Genomic DNA, 19,691 nt, shown 5'->3' with positions numbered 1-19,691 from the left:
CCATGCCGGTTTTCATCAACTCCCTTCTTCACCACCACCACCAGTGTCTGGACTCCAGAGGGGGATTCTGCCGAGCAGAAGTCTGCATCACGGCCCCTTGATTATCCCGGTTTGTGATGGAGTCCAATGGCCAAAGATTGTGCACTATTCCAATATTATACATGTGTAATAAATGTTTGTCAATTCGGACAGTCTCTCCTGATTGGATAAGGAATCATTCGGGCGCTCTGGTTTCTCTCTACTGGCCAATCCTTTTGTCATTTTATGTTGTGGTATATTGTGCGTGTTCTGTTGGTTTACTGTTGAGTGATGCAAGCGTGTCTACATACAGATGCAGCGAGGAGCTTTTGACCCCTGGGAAAATAGGGATTGAAGCACAATATCAGAGTGTGTGCTTTTGGACTGAGGAGTGAAACGGTGCCATACACTGTGTGTTTGTGTTAAGTAATACATGTACAGAAAAGGGTATTTGCTATGCATCTGTACGGCACGCAGAGACACCAGCATGACCATGTGGTCACTTTCCAACGCCAGGCTGAAACGGACAAATTCAGATTCTACCATCGTCGTTAACATCAAGTCTGTTTATATCAAGTGTGTTCACGGAACCAGAACTACTGCTCAGGATGAAGTTAATACCCATATATAAAATAAAAAGGCCACTTGGGTCCCGTCTAAAGGCTGGCGCATGCTTCTACGTCTGCGTCTTTATGCACCGTTGTTCCGACGCACTCGTTTCAATTCATGGTTGTAAAAGTCTTGCTTTGTGTTGCAGAGCGATTCACCTCCAGAACAACAGATGGAGTCACGTGTTTTGTTGAAGGCGACCTAGAGAGTCCCGTCTTTGTGTGTGGAAGTCGTTGGTTTGTTTATTTATTTATCATAAGACTTTATTGCCCCGTGCATCGCCACTGCTGCTTTTCATCGCGGACACATTTGTCCCGTAACTTCCTCCACAACTTTGTTCCCCTCGACCAGCAAACCTGCGTTTGTGGAGATCTCCCTCCTCGAATCAGAGGCCATCCGCGCGTCCTCATAGTCCGCCAATGACGGCTTGTGTAAGCGCTCATATTTACGCATTTCTTCAGACAAAAGCTCTTCGATCTGATCCGTTCTCTCGTAAACATTCTTCGTTTTAATAATGGCGGTATTGTGCGATGAAAACGGAAATGTGAGACTCCGTAAAGGACGTAGTTAGCAGACCAATCGCAGCCTTGTGCGCTGCGGGAGGCTTGTGTCGCTTTCAACGCAAGCCTAGAAAAATGGGTCGACGCATGCAAGGTGGTGTGAAAAGGCACGCAAGGGACACGCAAGGGGCTCTTGCGGCTGCGTTTCCTTGCGTCGCTCGGAAAACGCAGAAGCATCAACTAGGCTTTAATCGACTAGAATTTGAACGTTTTAAAAAGTCAATGACAACACTCTCATTGATATCACTATCACCAAAAGGAACTACCATTGATGTTCAGCAGTTTGTATTCTGTCTGTTCACAGATTTGGTCTCTGCTGTGATTGACTGGCGACCAGTCCAGGTTGTACCCTGTCTATCGCCTGAAGTTGGTTGGGACAGACTCCAGCCCCCGCGCGACCCTGTTTGCAGGATAAGCGGTGTGCAGATGGATGGATGGATGCAGCGTGCTAGCGATACATCTATTTTCTTACTTTGAGGACCACCATGTTTTTATATGAAACTCTGAACAAGCTGTTGTACAAGACATATGTCGAGATATTGCATGTCCAACGATAAGAACCCAGACATGTTACTCAGTACATAGGTGACCCTTTCTGTGTTCCTTGGAATGCACGGCCAGCGTCTTTAGGCGCCATCACATGTTCACACGCCCTGAGGGGAAATGCATTAATGAGTAACGGAGGAACCTACCTTCTCCTTATGAATTATTCCTATTGCTCTGACAAGGTTGTTTCTATCCTCGCTCTCTTGTCTGTTATCCTGTCTTCATTCCACATGTCTTTTCCCAACCCAACAGGTCTGTCAAACCGCCTCGACACATTTACCGTTTAAAATGGACTCCATAATCAGAAAACACACACATTTATTTAAAGTACTAAAAAAACACAACTATTAGAGTTGTCAAGACAAGACCTGGTACTTCACTTGTGGTCCATGCCAGAGGTCCAACATGGGACAGGACTCTTCAGTGGCGCAGGGATAATCGACCCGGTGTTGGGCAAAGGAAGGTAATAACTTTATCAAAGTTGTTAAATATAATTTACAACTAAAATGTGGTTTAAAAATGTAACCAGAACATTTACTTATTTTTGTCACCTTCCGATTCCTCTTTTCTCTCTCTCTCTCTCTCTCTCTCTCTCTCTCTCTCTCTCTCTCTCTCTCTCTCTCTCTCTCTCTCTCTCTCTCTCTCTCTCTCTCTCCCTGTCTAACAGACACACGCCATCTCCTCCAGCTCCTGACATAAAGTCAGCGGATGGTGGCCGGTGCTGATTGGCTGTCACAGCGGTGGGTGTGACTCTCTGACCCCTGCATCACTAATGAGCTCAGTATCAGAGGAGCAACACTGCATTCTTAATCACAGATAGAAATCGTGTGTCTGTACAAAATAGGAGAAGCTTCCAGCTTCATTCATAACATTACATTTGAAATTCTAAAACAACTGTAGATGCAGCACTTTTTCTTTTTTTGGCCTGTCAGGTTTGAAGCCGTTATTTCTGCACATCTGCAGATAAAGATCCTTATTATAATTTTCTAATTGTAGACTTAGATTCCAGAGCCGTTAACGGCTGATAGTGTTGAGTTGTATAATTTGGATATCATAATAGAAAAAGGTTATTGGTGAGATATGACGTGTATACTGTTTAGTAGCTTGGTGTAAGTTGACCTGAAGTCTAAGTTGTTTAGTCCAGAAGTTTTTATCAATCTTATCTTCAATCCACATATCCAATATGAAGACATTACTTAATGCATTGTGGTTGATGCTTAGTTCCCGGGGTGTAACATTACTTGAATTGAAGTGTTGTACGTCGTTCACTTTCTATGTGACCCTGATATGGATTAAGGGTATTAGTATTAGCAGATACATTTACAAGAAATTACTCAACTCGTTGACAATGCAGGACACTTACACTGCAATAAAACACCTTTTTCTATTGGGATCAGCATTATCCTCTCTAACATCCCTCATCAGATCATCTCACCTGTCATGTTTCAAACGCTCTTACACCAATTGGATCTGGGCGATGGCCAGCTGGAGATAATCCTGCAGTGACACAGCCTTCCCACATTACCGAACATCTGATCTGAGGTCAACCCACCTGGACGCAGAGCCACGCCGTGTGAAATAGTAAGGCTGATCACAGATCAGCGCTTTGCAGCAGCATTGAGCATGGCTTAACTCAAACTGGGTTTCATCCGTGGATGGGGAGCTTCACCAAGCTCTCACTGCACGCATCACACTCAGACATCTGACTGGATAGTTACATTGCAACAAACATAGGGCTAAAGGGGGGGGGGCTAATGGTTAAAGCAGTAGTCTGGCCCCTGGATGCGAGGGTTTTGTGCTGCTTCCATCCACAGATGTACTCTCATCTACAATGGCCAACACAAGAGAAAGAGGGATCACTGCCCTTCTTCTATCTGACAGGGTGGTGTTCTCATCTGTACATTGTCATTCTAACAACACCTCATCTCTGCACTCTGTATGCAGCCACGGTGCCGTTAACCAGACAATTCTTTATTTATATTCCTTTTCCATTTCCATTGCCAATGAGATGGCACAGAGCGCATGACATGTTTTCATATGGAGGTGTGAGTGGCTCAGAGACTCCATCCTCTCCACAAGAGGATTAGGACAGATCCTTTCTTTCTTGTAACTAGACAGTTATTGAATCCTATCTGGAGAAGCAGAAATCACTTAGATCCCGATGCAAAGAACGTTAAGGGAAACCCAGAGATGCGCGGTGGCTCATTTAGTACAGTGACTTAATTCGACTGGGATCGAGCACAGGACACTTAGCTCAGGTCCCAGTCAGAAGAATACCTTAAGGAACGCTGGCTTGTTCAACATAATCTACCGTCTATCCTAAAGTGCCATTCAAATACGATTCTCTCAGATTGAACAGAGACTGCAGCTTTTCTCTGCAGAATCTTCAAGAACATTCATAGCAGCAAACCCAGTGTGAGAGCACAGGGAGAACCTGGGGCCGGACTCTATTTGAACATGTACATGTTTTCATTTCTCAGTTGATCCACAAACGTACAAGACACGCGAGCCTCCGTGCGGTTTCCATCCGCCCGCTACTCGGTGTCCGGTGTCCGCAGATTGCTTTCCGAGAGGCGGCAGCAGCTTTGAGCAACATACGCCACGCAGAATAGAATACGCCCGTTTTACGTTGTCCCGTTTTAAAACAGCTTACGGTTTAGCACCTGGCTGCGTCTAAGACACATGTGTGTGCAGAAATTAATCAACAGGCGAGGACCAGACCAAGCAGCCGCGTTAAAATGTCCCCGGTGGAGAAGATGAAGGACACAAATCAAACAACCGTTGTATCGCACCGAGGGGAGCACACGGCGTTACACCCAGAAAACACGCAGCGAAACGCAACACAACAATGTGTGGTCAAATGATATCGCGACACAATGACGAGTCCTTCCAGCGTGTCGGTGAGGTTGCGTGCGGCGGGTCGGTGGGGGAAGGGGATGGATGCTGGATTCAGGCTCCGGCGGCCTGTCGGCGCTTCAGCCCCGTTCAGCAGCGCTGGAGAGACGGAGCTTCTCTTTCTGTTCTCCGCTATATCCGCAAACACCCCCCCCTCCCCCCGACCCACCTGGGACGGACTTACCGGACGGGTTGACCGCGGCGGGAGCTGCCATGTTTCCTCAATGGAGAAAAATAACAAAACGGCAGCGATGGAGATGACGCACAATACGGCTGGAGTGTCCCCGCGAGAGGCCGTCGAAACTCCGCGGAATGTGGCACGCGAGGCTCGGCCCAACAGCCCCACACGGGTCGACGCGGAGGAGAACTAGTCTGCGTTCAGCCGACTAAAACGCCCGTTTCTGTGCTAGTGTAGTCGGGAGAGACTGAGGGGAGAGTATCTGCATGGAAAATGTCTCCAAGACCAGATTTAGTGAAATGCAAGATGTCTGAGTGGAAGCACCGCGAGATTTTAGGGCCGCTTGAATACATTAATGCAGCGCAGCGCGGCTGGTGCGCGGTTTAAACGTCCAGTGCTCGGCGGGGGCTGAAGGTGTTTTTGTCCCCGGGGTTGTTTCACGTGTAGATGCTCTGCTGACCGAGATGTTCACACACGTCGGCCTACTGCTTCCAAGTCATCTCATGTGCGGGATTTACGCGTCTAATAGACTTTAACAAACTAGTGGAAAGTCATTTAGTAGAAATATATTATTTAGCGTAAACTATAGTACTTCTATTTTAGCCTGTCTACATCACATTTTGAATAATAACGTTGAGATGAGACTTAATATCATTTCACTGCTTTGCGCTATACTTTTGGGTGGAAATTGGATTCAGGAAGCAGTTCATGTTTTGAATGTAAAATCAGTAACTACCACTACCAGTAGAATATATCCATCAGAAAAAGTGTGCCAGCACAGAATTATCATCATCATCAAGTTGAAAGCTGGAAAATAAATATATTTTATTACACTCACCATTCACAAGCATACTTTATTAGACACATTCACAGCACTGGGATCTATTAATTGGCGATACTCATTTAACATTGCTTTAGAAGACATCAATGAGGCAAACCTTTGGGTTTAGCTTGGTAATATTGTAGGTATTAATCATGGTGGTCCATAAATGCTTGTGGCCTTCACACTTCATTTTGAACCATAACATTATATTGTAACAATCTTTAAGTATACATAATATGCAACTACTAAATACATCCTATATTGGGTCACAGTTTATGTTTTACACTCACTGTAGCATACAAGCTGAATAATCCCTGAAACAGCTGACCACTTTATAAGACATTTCACACAAACAGTGCATCAGTTTGGCGATATTTCCAGCAGCAGAAGTCTTCACATTGGGTGTTCTATGAGCATGTATGTGAGCGAGACAGCGTACATGGGATCAAACCATTAGTGACATGGTGATGAAGGGACATGTCCCAATGCAACAGTGTGGCTTACTGCTGTGTCTTTGACCGTTTGTGGACAACAATGGAGCACCGTGATACAGAAGAAGAAGAGACATCCAACGTTGATACATGTGCACACACACAGACACACACAAACTTCACAGTAGATACATTCACTGTTGCTTTTGGTCTTCTCCTTTGATTTATCAAATATCACATCTCCGTCCCGCTGCTGCTTAAAAGGATGTTTCAAGCAAGTCCCAGCTGTGCCATTTCAGTGCCTCTGAACCGCTCCGTCACTTCTCTCCTCTGCAGCTGAGCACCACCCATGCAGCATCTTTCTTGTGAACACACACACACACACCAGCAGCTGCACATACAGCTCCCTCTCCACCTCTGTCGTAAACTCCGTCTCCACTTTTGTCTCAACATTTCTCTCCACCTCCACCACCACCTCCCATTTCATCTCCTTCTCTATCTCCTTGTGCTTTCCAGCACACCTTCTCTAACCCCTGCGCCACAACAAACCCATATGAGCTGCAGACCCCCCTGCAGGTTCATTATCTACTCTGACTGCTGGACTGAGGTACTGTAGCCTTCTTATACAAATCACTGGGCCCATTTTGTCATTTTTGTCCCCTGCTCCCAGTTCAACCGTGTTCAACACCCAGAAGAAAAGAAAGAGGGGGTGTGAAAGGCCAACCTTGACGACCCCTGGAGTGCAAAGCAAACACTGTGAGGGCAGGAGAGGGGAGAGAGGGGCTTTTCTCTCCTCCCATCTGGTTCTGCTGAGCACAATAGCGAATCAATTAATGTGGCAAAGACGGCAGATGTTGCTCTGTCTGTCAACACATGCCTTCTACTTTCTTATCCACATTTAAACTTGTCCAACCATACTGGTATCTGTAATTTAGACACAGGATTGATTAATTTCTCTTACTGTAAAATCACAGTAATGCTCTGATGATCTGATGGAGCAACTTCTACGTGGATATGTTCTTTTAAATAGTTTTCTTGATGTCTAGTATATTTACACTGTTATAAGGAAGGCAGGATGCTTATTTCAGCCTTTTCGTGATTGTTTAAACATAAAATGAAAAGTTGGCACTTTTAACTTTCTTTCTTTCTGTCTTTATGCTTTCTTAGGTTCAACCATGTCCTGACTCCAGCTCTGTTCCAAACCCACATACACAGGATGGAGAGAAAGTCAATAAACGTATTTCCCAAAATGTTAAGCAAAATGACTGAGTGTATTGATGGAGGACGGAGATTTACGTACTACTGTGCTGAGGAAGCAAGCCCCTTTCTGGCCTATTCATGTTTTCCTTCATCAGGCAACACTGCCTACATGACCAAACAACACATTAACAATAGATTAAATTGGTTAACCTACTCCAGTTTACCAAGAGACAGAACTGTTATCTCTGCCAGACATGCCACAGTACACGTAGGAATACAATATTTTTTATGTTACTTTTAAATAGTACAAAGGAAGGCTGAAATAAATCATATATTTAAGGCTCTCCATTTTCTTACCCCATCTCCCGTGAAACCATTTTTAAGTTGTAACCACAGCCCAGGAGCATAAATGATGAATGAGAACTATGATCTGCATCCACAGTTGATGGAGTGCAAAAAAAGCAAATGGAACAAAGCTTTTTTCTGCCTGATCCCTCAAAAAAAACAGAAAGCTCCAGCTTCTGAGTGCAAACTACAATTGGAAATAAGGCTGTGCAACAGTGTCACAGCCTGATTAGAGAATCAACCGCTTGTTAATAATTGGCCATCTTTTTGCTGGCCGATCATTTACCATCACAGTGGCAGGAGAGCTGCAGAACCTTCCATTTCCTTTTTCACTATGTCAATGGATAGAGTTTTTCTTTTTTTTAAACTGATGGTTTGTTCGGATGTAAATTGCTCCAAAAAGGTGTCAATATAAAGATTCCCAATTCTCCGCTTATACCTCTGCTAGCATGTTGGGGACTGAATTAATATGCAGGGGTTCTGACCATATTTAGCTCTCAGGTCGTATTCTGTGCCTTTATTTTGGATTGAGTGGATGCATCTGCTCAAAAGATTTGTTCTTTGTCTCGGGATGGAGCTTCATTTGATGCTTTACATAATGAATCACGGTCACTGGACATATGAGAGCCAGGTTTAAACTGCTGTGGGAGGAGTTAACATTCAAAAGTCTGTCCATTGCTGGTTATAGGCCCTGAGTTAAATTGTCCAGTGACAACAACACTGTGTCTGCTGTGGAGACCTTCAGGTTTCTGGAATCCACATTTTCCCCGGGACCTGAAGTGGGCCTCCAACTTCACCACCATCAGTTCATCCTCCCTCAGTAGCTTCTGGTGCTGTCCAACTCCCCCATCATGCAGTGTTTTCCATGTTCTTTTATCACGGTGTGGTTTGGACCGGACACTAAACAGGACAGGAACAGCCTGCAGCAGATCAAGAGGTCTCCAGAGAGAATCATTGGCTCCAGCTGGCCCTTTCATCGATCTGCACTTTCACATAAATTCACAACATTTTGCATATGTTAAATAGGTTTAATAGGTTTATATATATATATATATATATATATTTGTCTGTAGCAGTAGGTATCTGATTCAATAATATAAAACAATTTGTCATTTAAGCTCAAATCAGATGCAACCCTCCTCCCCAGTCAGCATCCTTCATCATTGGTAGTCATGCTCCTTAATCACCAGAACCTTTTGGTTTGGTCTTTATGATGGAGTCCAGTTTTTGCCAAGTTGCACGATTTATATTTAATAAATCATTGTTCAATTCCAATGAAATCCCTCCCAATTCAAATTCTTCTACAATATCCCGCTTTCTTTAATGTATATTTCTAGTATTGAATCAGTTGTTTGTCTTCAATCTTTGCCGGCAGAACCTTGCACCAGGACAATCCGGGTAGCAACATTTGTGAGCTGCCTGTCAAAGCCTGCATCGAGCTCTTCCGCTAGGGAAGCGTCTGCACTCACTAATCCTGGAGAAGATTGTTCTGAGCCTTCGTAAGGGGCTCATAGTGATCTAAGTATTTAGATTGCGATTCATTTCATTTAACCACAGACTTATAGGAGGGAAAACAAAAGACACAGTGAGATCCAAAATGGATGATTTTATTACAAATCCTGATGTAGCAGTAACACAGTGATGTGATGTGATCTACTAGATGCACGTTTAAGAGGATTTCTATAAAAAGGTTAGTAGAGAAATGCAACTCTACAAAGACAAATAAAGTCAACTGACTGAGAAAAACTCATCAATTACAGATGAAAACACACAATTTAAGAGAAAGATGTGTGTTTGTAACAGGGCACATATGAGTTTCTAAACACAGTTTTTGCTTGTAGTATCATTCATGGAATATTGAATGACAGGGTGAGACACTTTGGGTGTGTAAGCTTGTGTCTTCAAGTATACAGTATATGTTCCACAGAAGGACGCTCACTTAAACAACAAGACGTGTTTCAATGTTGCAAGGCAGGAAGAATGGTTCCCATGCAAGGTCCGAATCCAACTCTGTATCCATCTCCTTGAGAGAAACCTGGACAGAAAAAAAAGACGGCAGATGTGGTAATGGACATGATTATATGTCTAACGACATAGAATGAATATATTTTTGTTGTCAAATATTTTGTCTAACTTGTTTATTGTTAATATTCATACTTTAAAGAGAAGAAAAGAAGTTTGCCTAAAAGCTTTCTGCCAGAAATGTCCTTTTGCAACAAGGTTTAGGAAGGTTTGGTTAGAAATGAAAACCTTTCTTGCAGAAAGCCCTGAGTGCATCTTCTCCTCTTTGCTTATGTGGCAGCTGCGCTTAAGGTTAAGTCCAACCTGTGATGGTAACTTCATCTCCATCCATCAGGAACGTTCTGGTTTCTCCTCCTCCCAGATTAATGTTCTTAGATCCCCTCCATGACAGCTCCAGCATGGATCCAAAACTCTCTGAATCCTACAAACAGAAACATTGTACAACGCAAATATACTGCACAGGTAAGACACAAGACATAAGGTAATTAATTACAGCATATTTTTAATATTTACCTGGTGAAAAAGCAGCTAAATATTGTTTTGTGTCACCAGGTCATATCCATCAATTTAATTCTAAAAGTTAGTCCTGGGATTTGCACCATGCAAGTTCTCCATCAGAGGGCGACAACTTCACTGACACAGTAACTAAACTAACTGACAACAGGGAGTAACCCAAACACATGAGGTCTCCCCAGGGAAGACCCAGAGGCTGCCGGGTGTCCAGCCTGACGCTACTCGATGTAAAACAGGCTAAACACCAACATTTTCAGATGCAAGTGGGAGTGTGCGCACCTGTCTGTGCGCCCATTGGGGCGTAATGTTTCACCAACTCACATACGTCGTCCTTTTGCGCACCTTTAGATTTATCCAGAGGTTTACACTGAGGTTTAAGCACCCTTTGCTACACGTGGTGACCAGTATGAACGCGGCCTCCTAACCCACACCTCTGCCATTTTACATATACACACACGCAAATACACGTGAGAATACATTAAATACGTGGTCTGAGCTCGACCATCAAACAATCATTTGTTCACTCTAAATGTAATAGTGCTGACATTAATTCTATTGTTGTCAATTATTTAGTTTCATACACACAACAAAAACTCTTTACGCAAGCAAGCGACGACAAAATATAAAACCAACACTCACAGGTCCACTAATGGTTCCAGAAGCCAGCAGGTCTCCAGGTCTCATGTTGCAACCATTGACTGTGTGATGGGTGAGCTGCTGTTTCATGGTCCAGTACATATACTACAAGCAAAGGTAAGAATGTAAGAATATGAGTGAAGCGAGGGAGACTGAACAACATAATCACAGTTCACAATAAAGGTGGTGGCTTTGAGCACGGAGGGACCAGGACCAAAAAGGTAAATCAGGAGGGAAGAGACTAAGATCGATTCACTGACCGGTGATGAATTAGTTTTAAATATTGTTGTCAAACGTTGGACGGAAAAAAGAAAACCCGGACCCTTTTTCTGGAGCCACACTATGAAGGGTTTTTGCCAGCGAGCATCAGCTGGTCTACCCCTGGCACATGGGACTCGACCAGGCACTGCCGGGGGGCCACTGAAGCCACTAAAACCACCGTAGAACGGTACTATCTAGATATAGTCAGCCTCACCTCCATGCATAGCACTGGTTCCGGACCAAATTGTTGTAGATGGGCTCATGTATTCTTTTCTTAATTTGCCGAGGATGAGAGATGCCCGTACGTGTGGGGACTCTCATGAGCCAAAAACTAGACATACTGGATTTATTTTCTAGACATGGGTTGGGCAAAACAAACACAATTCTTAAGGATTGGCGATTAAGACGTGTACTTGGTACCAGTACAGCCTAGGCCAGAGGTGCCCACACCTTTTCTGCTCGCAAGCTACTTTTCAAGCAACCAAGTCATAGAGATCTACTAAACATTAAAAGTGCTAAATATCAATAAAACTAAAAAAAGCTAAATATCCATTTATTTATGAGTTGAAATAGTTGGGGATCGTGACTCAACAAGTTTGAGTCACGATCAGAAGGTTGTACCTTGCATGGTAGCTGCTGCTATTAATAAATGATTGAATTCTGTATGGTCCAATTACCATTTAGGGTTGCGTAGAAGTCGGGGACAGTGCCTGTGGAATGGCAGGCCGGTGTGGTGGTTCCCATTTTTAAAAAAGGGAGTGTGCACTCGAACTTCCTTTGATAACCTAAATCAACCATTTCAGCTCCATTCTGACCCTCATCTATGGTGCTGAACTTTAGTTGGTGACGGAACGAATTAGATCGCAGACACAACCAACTGGATTGAGCTTCCCCGGTAGAGTGGCTGGGCTCAGCCTGAGAGATGGGCTGAGGAGCGCAGACTTTCAGAGAGAGCTTGGAGTAGAGCCGCTGCTCCTTTTGATGTGGTTTGGCCGTCAGATCAGAATGCATTCAGACTTCGTATGTGGTCTCACCTAGGAGTGCTTTGGGACTCCCAGAAAGAGCACTGCGGAGGACAGGGGCGTCTGGAACACCGCCTGAAGCCTACTGCCTGTAGCGCTTTACAGGTTATCATAGAGGTAAACCCAAATGATGAGATGAAGAGACACTCGCCACCCTCATGGATGTAGCAAGCATTAATCATACTACAGACTTAAAGGGTGGACGTAGCCTATGGGAATAACCGGTTCAATACCAGAACCACCCTAGATGCTGCATTATTTATATTAATATATCACACTGACTCCGCACACAAGGTTGTTACCTTAAAGTTTGACTTGCAGATGGTTGCAGCCGCGGACATGTCTTGTCCTGAAAGAGCGGACAGAAAAGAGGGACAAATTGAAACATAGGTACAGTCCTTTTGACATACAGCATAGGGTGAAAGTTAACATTTATGGAAGATATTCACTACTAGCTACAATAATATTGAACAGAAACATAATGATCTAGTGATAATTAATAGGATAACCCAGAGATGCTGCTCCATAATGAGAACTTGTTGATGACACTCACTAAATTAAGGGGGTTACTGTAGTGTTTAATCATTTGTGCTATTTTTGCTTGCAGAAAAAAATCAGACTGATTGTGATCCGATCCAAGTCAAACAATGAACAGTATAAAACATGAATACGGTTGTTCTTTGAAATATAAGCCCAACAAAATAAAGTCAAGATAATATTGTACATTTTTATTACAAACCTGTTAATCTACTGAGCAACTCCCCATTCCTGCTTCCAACATTCCTGTCATTAGGTTCATGATACATATTTTTGGTGCCTGTGCGTTTGGAGGCGTGTGTGTAAAGCACAAGTGGTAAAACGTCAAGCAGCATGGACGAGAGAGAGCGAGCGTTTAATATCGCCCCATTGCCATGGATGACTTCAGGGCTCATACTACTGTGTGTGTTAGGGAAACAGTTGAGAAACAGTACCTTTAAGTGACACAAACAGATTAATGTTGAAAGTGTAAGCGTCAGGGTGCTGAAGGTAGAGGAGGGGCTCTGGGTCCTGCAGAAAGCGGAGCAACAGATACAGAATGAACAAGAAAACATACGGAGGAGGCTGTAAAAAAACACTCTGTCTGTGGCTTCAAAAAATGTGAAAATAGCTTTTAATTCATCACCTGTAACTGATTATGGATCACCTAAAACACATCTTCTCAGGTCTTCTCTATCATTGTCTGGTAACTCATGTCAATGCAGAATTGAATTTAATGTCTTTGAGTTGGTGATCTCTGTTGGATGCTTCTCTTTACTGTTGTAAATTGTGACCTCTGAACTAACCTGGATAGGGTTGGGCTCCGCAAAGGGTAACAGTGCCTCCATTGGGATGACCCAGGGTGAGATAGTTGTCCCAAAGTTCTTCCCCAGGAAAGGACCAAGAGGAACATACTCCCACGCCTGGATGTCCCTGGCTGGGAGTAGACAAAGCAAATAATACATAAATGTGCAGGTTCCATTTTTTTTTGTAATTATAAACTGTCACCAAGGACAAGAAATTATTTTAATTTTTTTAAACTCCCAGGAGACCGGAACCGTGGAACCATTCTGTCAAGTAAGGTAACCTCTTTGAATCATTTTTCTCTTTTTAAATATCAAGACAAACCTAATAGCCACATTGAAAATCACCTCATCAAGATAATTCCTACCAGAGCACATCTGCAATATGATCCAACATGGCACTTTTAGTAACAAGCCTATCGCTGAACACAAACGCAACCTGAGGGGACATTCCTTGTACAGTATTTGATGCTTAAGAGTATTTTTGTTTCTACTTAACAGTCTCCTATTGATGGCACTGAGCTTTCACTTGGTTCAAAATAGGAACTATTCTTCTTGGAGACATTACAGTTAACATTTGAGAAAAACATTGCGCACCATCCAAGTCTGAGAAATGTCAGATGTTTCCAATACCAAATCACAGTATGGATATTTCTGTCTTATTGTGGTATTTTGGAGAATTACAATTCTCAAGTGGTGACCACTTATGAGACATCATCTGAATATCCATCATATGCTCCAATCATATGATGTGCTATGCCCTTATACGCAAATGGGGGGGGGGGTTATGAACGCAGCCCCAACTAATCCCGTAATTAGTAGCCCTAAAAGCCACCTGCTGGTATGGCCTTATTCCCTTTTGGGCCTGAAATAAGTGTTTCTGAAAAGATTATTTTGTCATAGTGCCCGCATGATGGGCTGCAGCTCAGATGGTCCCGCAAAACATTAACTCAATCTGAAAGCAATCGGGGTATCAGTGAATCAGCTCATCTATCACAGTGGCAAACCTACATTGTTGGCCTATTATCCTACTTAAATAAGATTCTCTTTTGTAAACATGGTGTTGTCACACGCGGCCCCTACTGGGAGATTCATGTTGCTGCTGCTAAGGGAAAAGTTCTACTTTTAGAGTGCAAAGATGAGACAAATTGTTTCATTTAAAACAATTTAAACAATATATAATGTATCCTATGTATTGAGCATATATTCTACTGTATAACGTGCCAAAAATGTAAATCCTCTTATGTTTCGGTAAAGCAATGCTTTTTTACTGAATAGCCCTATCACATAACATGTGCGGATTGGTGTGTTCTGCAGAAAAATATTGTTCAGTCTGTGGATATATTTGTAAAGTCAGACTATGCCACCTGTCAATCACAAGTTAGTCCCTCCCTAAAGCATACCCAAATATGTGTTCTATTTCACTCTAAATGGACCTTGGTTTACAAAATGAACATCATGTTGTACTGGGGAAGACTGTAGACTAGAGATTAAGACCATACACTCATGTTTACAATATTTACTGAGGGAATAAATCAAGAGAGAAGTAGAGTAATATTCTCATAGACTTCAATAGGACCAGAGGAGTCGCCCCCTGGTGGTTAATACAGAGAATGCAGCTTTAAGACACTTCTGCATGGCTTCACTTTGAAGAACCGGAAGGAATAGCCTAAAGTACAATTCTTCTGAGGGTATAATTCCCATTTGTTGTAACCGATTTCTGATGGCAGAGGTTGATTAACGTTTTTGTCAGGCTGCAGTATAAAGTCAAGGGGAATATTTGAAAGGATGACAGTAACGGGGCAAATGCACCATGTATGTCCTCTCCAGAGATTTACAGCTGGATCAATAATGCATGAATCCACTTGTGTTTTGATGAGGACTGACTCCTCCATTTAACCTAAATCCATTTCATTGGACTGAATCTAAAGAGGCATCAACATGTATAATGCAGCGCTAAATCAAGGAACAAGTGTGCTTCTAAGTGAAATGTTGCTGCTAATAAGAGCTGTGGATTTGTCATAAAACCATCAGCCTCACCCTTATAGAATCCTCTGCGAGCAGATACGGATGATGTTGGTGTTCTGTGTTGTGCAGCTGCTCTTACCACTCCAGTCATTCATGAGTACCATGCCAAAGATGTGTTCATGGGCTTTCCCAATGGGAATGGGCTCCCCGAGCTGATTCCCCCCTCCAACAAAGAAGGCCTAACCAGAGTGAAGAAGAAATATAATGGCACTGAATGTATAATATTAAACATCACACAGGCTGGTAAAAACAACAACGTTTAATTACCATCTCCAGCTCAATGTCTAACTGCTTAGACGGGCCAAACACGGGAGGTTTTGCTAACAGAAAGGGAAAAGGCAAGCAGGGTTATCATCAGCTGTAAGAGGTTCAACAATGTATTTATGTATATATATATATATATATATATATATATATATATATATATATATATATATATGTATAGACAGTCGGGATCTTACTCTGATCAGGTCTCATCTGGCCTGAAGGGCGGCGGATGGGGGTTCCAGAAACAACCACTGATGAGGCTCTACCATGGTATCCCACTGGAAGCCTTAACCTGCATAACAGGTCAAGACTGAACAGGGAGCACTGAAGGTACACAGGTAATTGTCGGTCTACATTGTATATGTTGATCCTCTCTCAAAAAGTAGTAATTATGTTACTATTAAAGCAGAAAAGCGTGTTTGGGGTATTGGTAAAGCCATTCAGCTCGGTTACACTATAATGACATTTATCCCATGAACATCAGTACAGCCAGGTGACCACTGGGAAGTGCAGAAATGACACAGCAATGTCTGGTTGGAGTCAAAGATAGAAGTAGTTCAATACATTTTTGTTTGTTTTGATCAGTCTCAACTGAGGATATGACTAGATAAAAAATATTACACAGATTCAGAAATATTGAATCCATCTTCAAAGAATGATCGCTAAAATGTATCCTGAAAGCCAACATTTGACGTGGGAAGTTGCCAATCAGCCACATATCACCTTGGTATTTGTCCCGTGAGGCCCAACAACAAATGAAGGCCGTCTGTGCCGTGTTTAAATGCATATTGATGTTTTTGGGGTCAAACCAGTTAGAGAAACCTTGTACTGCCCCTACACATATCACGGTTACAGAGTGCCTGGGACAGTTGTTTGAAGTTCTCTCATCACCTGCCCCTACTCGGATCATATCAAGGCCTTTCTTTTATTCTAACCCCAGCTGTTAGTGTCTACTGTTTGTAAGCTTGGAAGGGTACCAGTTTGGCATCAGAGCATTCTCCTTCCCCCGGAACATGGTGCCGACGTTGGTGGCATGGTCTCTGGAGGAGTAGAAGTCTGTGTAATCCCCTGGGAAGAACAGATATTACAGTTTGTGAGAGAAAAAGGCTAAATTATTCACTTACCCTTCTCATATTAGTGAAGTGCAAGAAACGGACTTGGTAAGTCAGCATTAGCCTACTGGGAATTTGGTAAATTGTTTAACACTGCTCCCTGGTGCTGATGTACCTCAAATGTATTGAAGATAACTATTACTAAGATAATAAGTCTTAGTATTAACTGTATTTAGTGCTCTTAATAGCATTACTTCCTAAGAGATGGAAGGTAAACCACCAATCGGAGCCAAGGAGTCCCTCACTGCAGCTCTGATTAAATATCAATGAAGAGTTGTAGGTGAACTTGCTGCCTTTTTCCTTGCATCAAATGTTTTCAGAAGCAAAGTCCTTCACAAGCTCAAGCAAACAGATTATTCAGGGTGTGTGATGGGACATCAGTAGATATAAGAGATGTTAATGGGGAGGGTATATCAGGCTCACCAATGTCTGCAGGAAGGTGCATGGTGGCTGCACTCTGATGGACAAATGCTCTAAGAGGCCATGGACAAAGACAAAAGTCACTGGTTAATAAGCTCTCTCAGTAAAAAAAAAATCCTGCAGAAAAGGCTTGAATAGAAAAGGCTTACATTTAGGGCAGGGTATCCGCTATAATAAGGAATCCCCAGTACAATACAGTTGATTGATGGATGCTATTTAAGCTAGTAGGTGTTCGACCTCCAGACTGACCTGCTCCGAAGGCTGACATCATCCCTCAGCGTGCTCTCGTTGGCTGACAGCAACATCTGCAGGGTCCTCCTGGCCTCTGTCCAGGCCTCAAAGCCAAGAGCCATGAAAGCATTCAGTGTGGCCTTGTAGGAAGCAAACAAATAAAAAGTCAAATCAGACACAGTAAAAGAGGTCCTCACATCATGCACCTTTTTGAGAGGAACCATACCATAGTATGGCAATGATCCATTACAAGAAAAAGCTCTTTACAGTTTAATTTAAGGAGTAGAACTAAAGAGAGTACTGCTTAGGCATACCAATCTTGCAGTACATCAGATTAACTTCAAGTAGAGAGCTACATGGATTTATGGCGCCTCTGCTCTGTATTAGTGATCAATCTTACCTGCGCAAAGACATCCTGATGTTTGGACATCACGGGTCCTTGAAACAAAGACATAATCACACTGAGGTCCAAAATCTGGTCTCCAATGGCAACACCAATGCGACGTTTGGGCTGGGGAAAGAAATAACATTGACCTAATGATCAGGGAGTCACGCAGGGTGAGCAGTCGGTTAGTGGGACTTGTCTTCAGAGCATTGAGCTCCATGTTGTTTTGGCTGCACCACGTCACCAAATGGTCAGATTCCCACCTGTAGGCGGACTCATCTCCACCAGAGATCAGTCCAATTAGGGTGGTGTCATCCGCAAACAAAGACCACACATTTGCAGTAGATTATTTCATTATTGGATTTTAAATCCCTGCCTCACAAGGCTGACAAGGCTTTTTTCTGAATTTGCAGTTGTGCAATTTGATATTCTCCCTATAACTCCGCTGCACTCTTGTAATACTGTTCAGTCAACATACTTCCTCTCCCTCAGCCCACATCACCTCAAAGATCCACATTTATGAGAGTATTATATTTTAAAAAACAATCCTCAATGTGCTTGACACAACAACACTTTTTATTTCGCAAACCCAGTGGAAACAACCAAAGTGCACTTACATGATCAGGCGTGGAGAAGATTCCATAAGGGAGGTTGTGGAAGGAGAAATCTGAAGAAGCATCTACTTTTAGGAAGGACATCTTCTCTGGTAGTGGTATTCCTCTCAACGTTACTGAGTGTGAAGTGAGTAGTAGCAGCAAGCACTTCCAGATGTTTGACTCTGGACAGGCCTGCCTCCCACTGCACAGCCAATCACACGCTGCCTATTGTATCCACCCTCGTGCACCGCCTCCTGAGCATAATGCAAACCAGCCTGGTAAATGACTAAGCAAAAGAAAAGTTACTGATTAGCCTCAAGAAACCATGAGAGAAAAGCTCTGATTCTAATATGGTTAATGTAACAGCAGTATGAGGTGGGAAAAACTTTATTTATTCAAACATTCACACATTGAGGGAAGCCTCAAACTAACTTATAAACACAAAACCAAAATGTTCAAAAGCGTCATATGTAAGACATTAAATAAGTATTAAAGAAATCCATGAATCAGGCTTATGGAAAATAAATGGAGTGAATTAATTGTATCTCAATCAACCTAAATTAGTTGAAACAACATATTAAGATCCCTCATTTAAAAATAGTGTGCGAGGTAACAGGATGTTTTTTTAAGAAACGACTATGATGATAAAGGTATGAAAATATATATTTTGTTTTGTAATGTCAGTATGATCACTGGCAGTGACTCTCCAGAGGCAAAATATGTTTTTTGCATCTTTTTCAAAAGGGAAAAAAGAATAGTTTTTTTAATGATTGAAAACAAAACTCTAACCGTAGTTAAAAATAGTCAAAAACTAACTACCGCAGGACATAAGGTGGGAAAGGCCTTGCCACCCCAGTGTTGGACAATCTGCCCACATATTATGAAAAGTTGTGGCTGAAATACAATGACTGTGAAGTGAATGGAGGGGTTTGTTATTCTTGTCCAGTCTCAATTATGGCTACACATAGATCATGCTGTCCTCCACCAGCTGATCCTGGCAGAACTGTATGTGAATGATATGTTGTTTAGGCAAATTCAACTCTGACAATAGATTTTGACAATCAAATCTGGATTACATACGTTTTGACATCATTATTTGGGCTATATAATTCTCCCTAGAGTTGGTTTAGGGAAGGTTTTGTGTATGTGTCGTTCCATAAAGAGAGCTCGGGTCAGAAATTAATATACTGATCACTGTTCATTGTATTTTTTGTTGTTGTATCATCTACTCATTTTTGAATGTTGTTTAATAATAATTACCAACTGTGACATGT

General features: G+C 42.6%; 2 protein-coding genes across 3 annotated transcripts in view; both read right to left on the bottom strand.

Moving 5' to 3' along the window:
- Nucleotides 1-5,411, bottom strand: part of arnt2 (aryl-hydrocarbon receptor nuclear translocator 2) — a 35,647-nt gene extending 30,236 nt beyond the window's left edge. Inside the window, exon 1 of one of the 2 annotated variants that reach the window (XM_040202417.2) lies at nt 4,813-5,411. In XM_040202417.2, the coding sequence (XP_040058351.1) occupies nt 4,813-4,843 (31 nt within the window). In that variant the 5' untranslated portion in view covers nt 4,844-5,411. The remainder of the gene's footprint in view (nt 1-4,812) is intronic. The other variant, XM_078085243.1, reaches the window with a different exon arrangement.
- Nucleotides 5,412-9,196: 3,785 nt separating this feature from the next.
- Nucleotides 9,197-18,620, bottom strand: fah (fumarylacetoacetate hydrolase (fumarylacetoacetase)). The gene is made up of 14 exons (XM_040168065.2): nt 18,439-18,620; nt 17,837-17,947; nt 17,455-17,576; nt 17,209-17,258; nt 16,651-16,741; nt 15,868-15,965; nt 15,674-15,726; nt 15,486-15,585; nt 13,382-13,512; nt 13,031-13,106; nt 12,362-12,408; nt 10,780-10,881; nt 9,931-10,048; nt 9,197-9,640 (listed from the first exon to the last, which is right to left on the bottom strand). The coding sequence occupies exons 1-14, from the start codon at nt 18,517-18,519 to the stop codon at nt 9,564-9,566; spliced, it is 1,257 nt and encodes a 418-aa protein (XP_040023999.2). The 5' UTR covers nt 18,520-18,620; the 3' UTR covers nt 9,197-9,563.
- Between the last annotated feature and the right edge of the window lie 1,071 nt (nt 18,621-19,691).

The sequence above is a fragment of the Gasterosteus aculeatus genome, chromosome 12, assembly GCF_964276395.1.
Source record: "Gasterosteus aculeatus chromosome 12, fGasAcu3.hap1.1, whole genome shotgun sequence".
Lineage (NCBI taxonomy): Eukaryota > Metazoa > Chordata > Actinopteri > Perciformes > Gasterosteidae > Gasterosteus > Gasterosteus aculeatus.
Note: the sequence above shows the minus strand (reverse complement) of the source record. Positions and strands in the feature narration are given on the sequence as shown.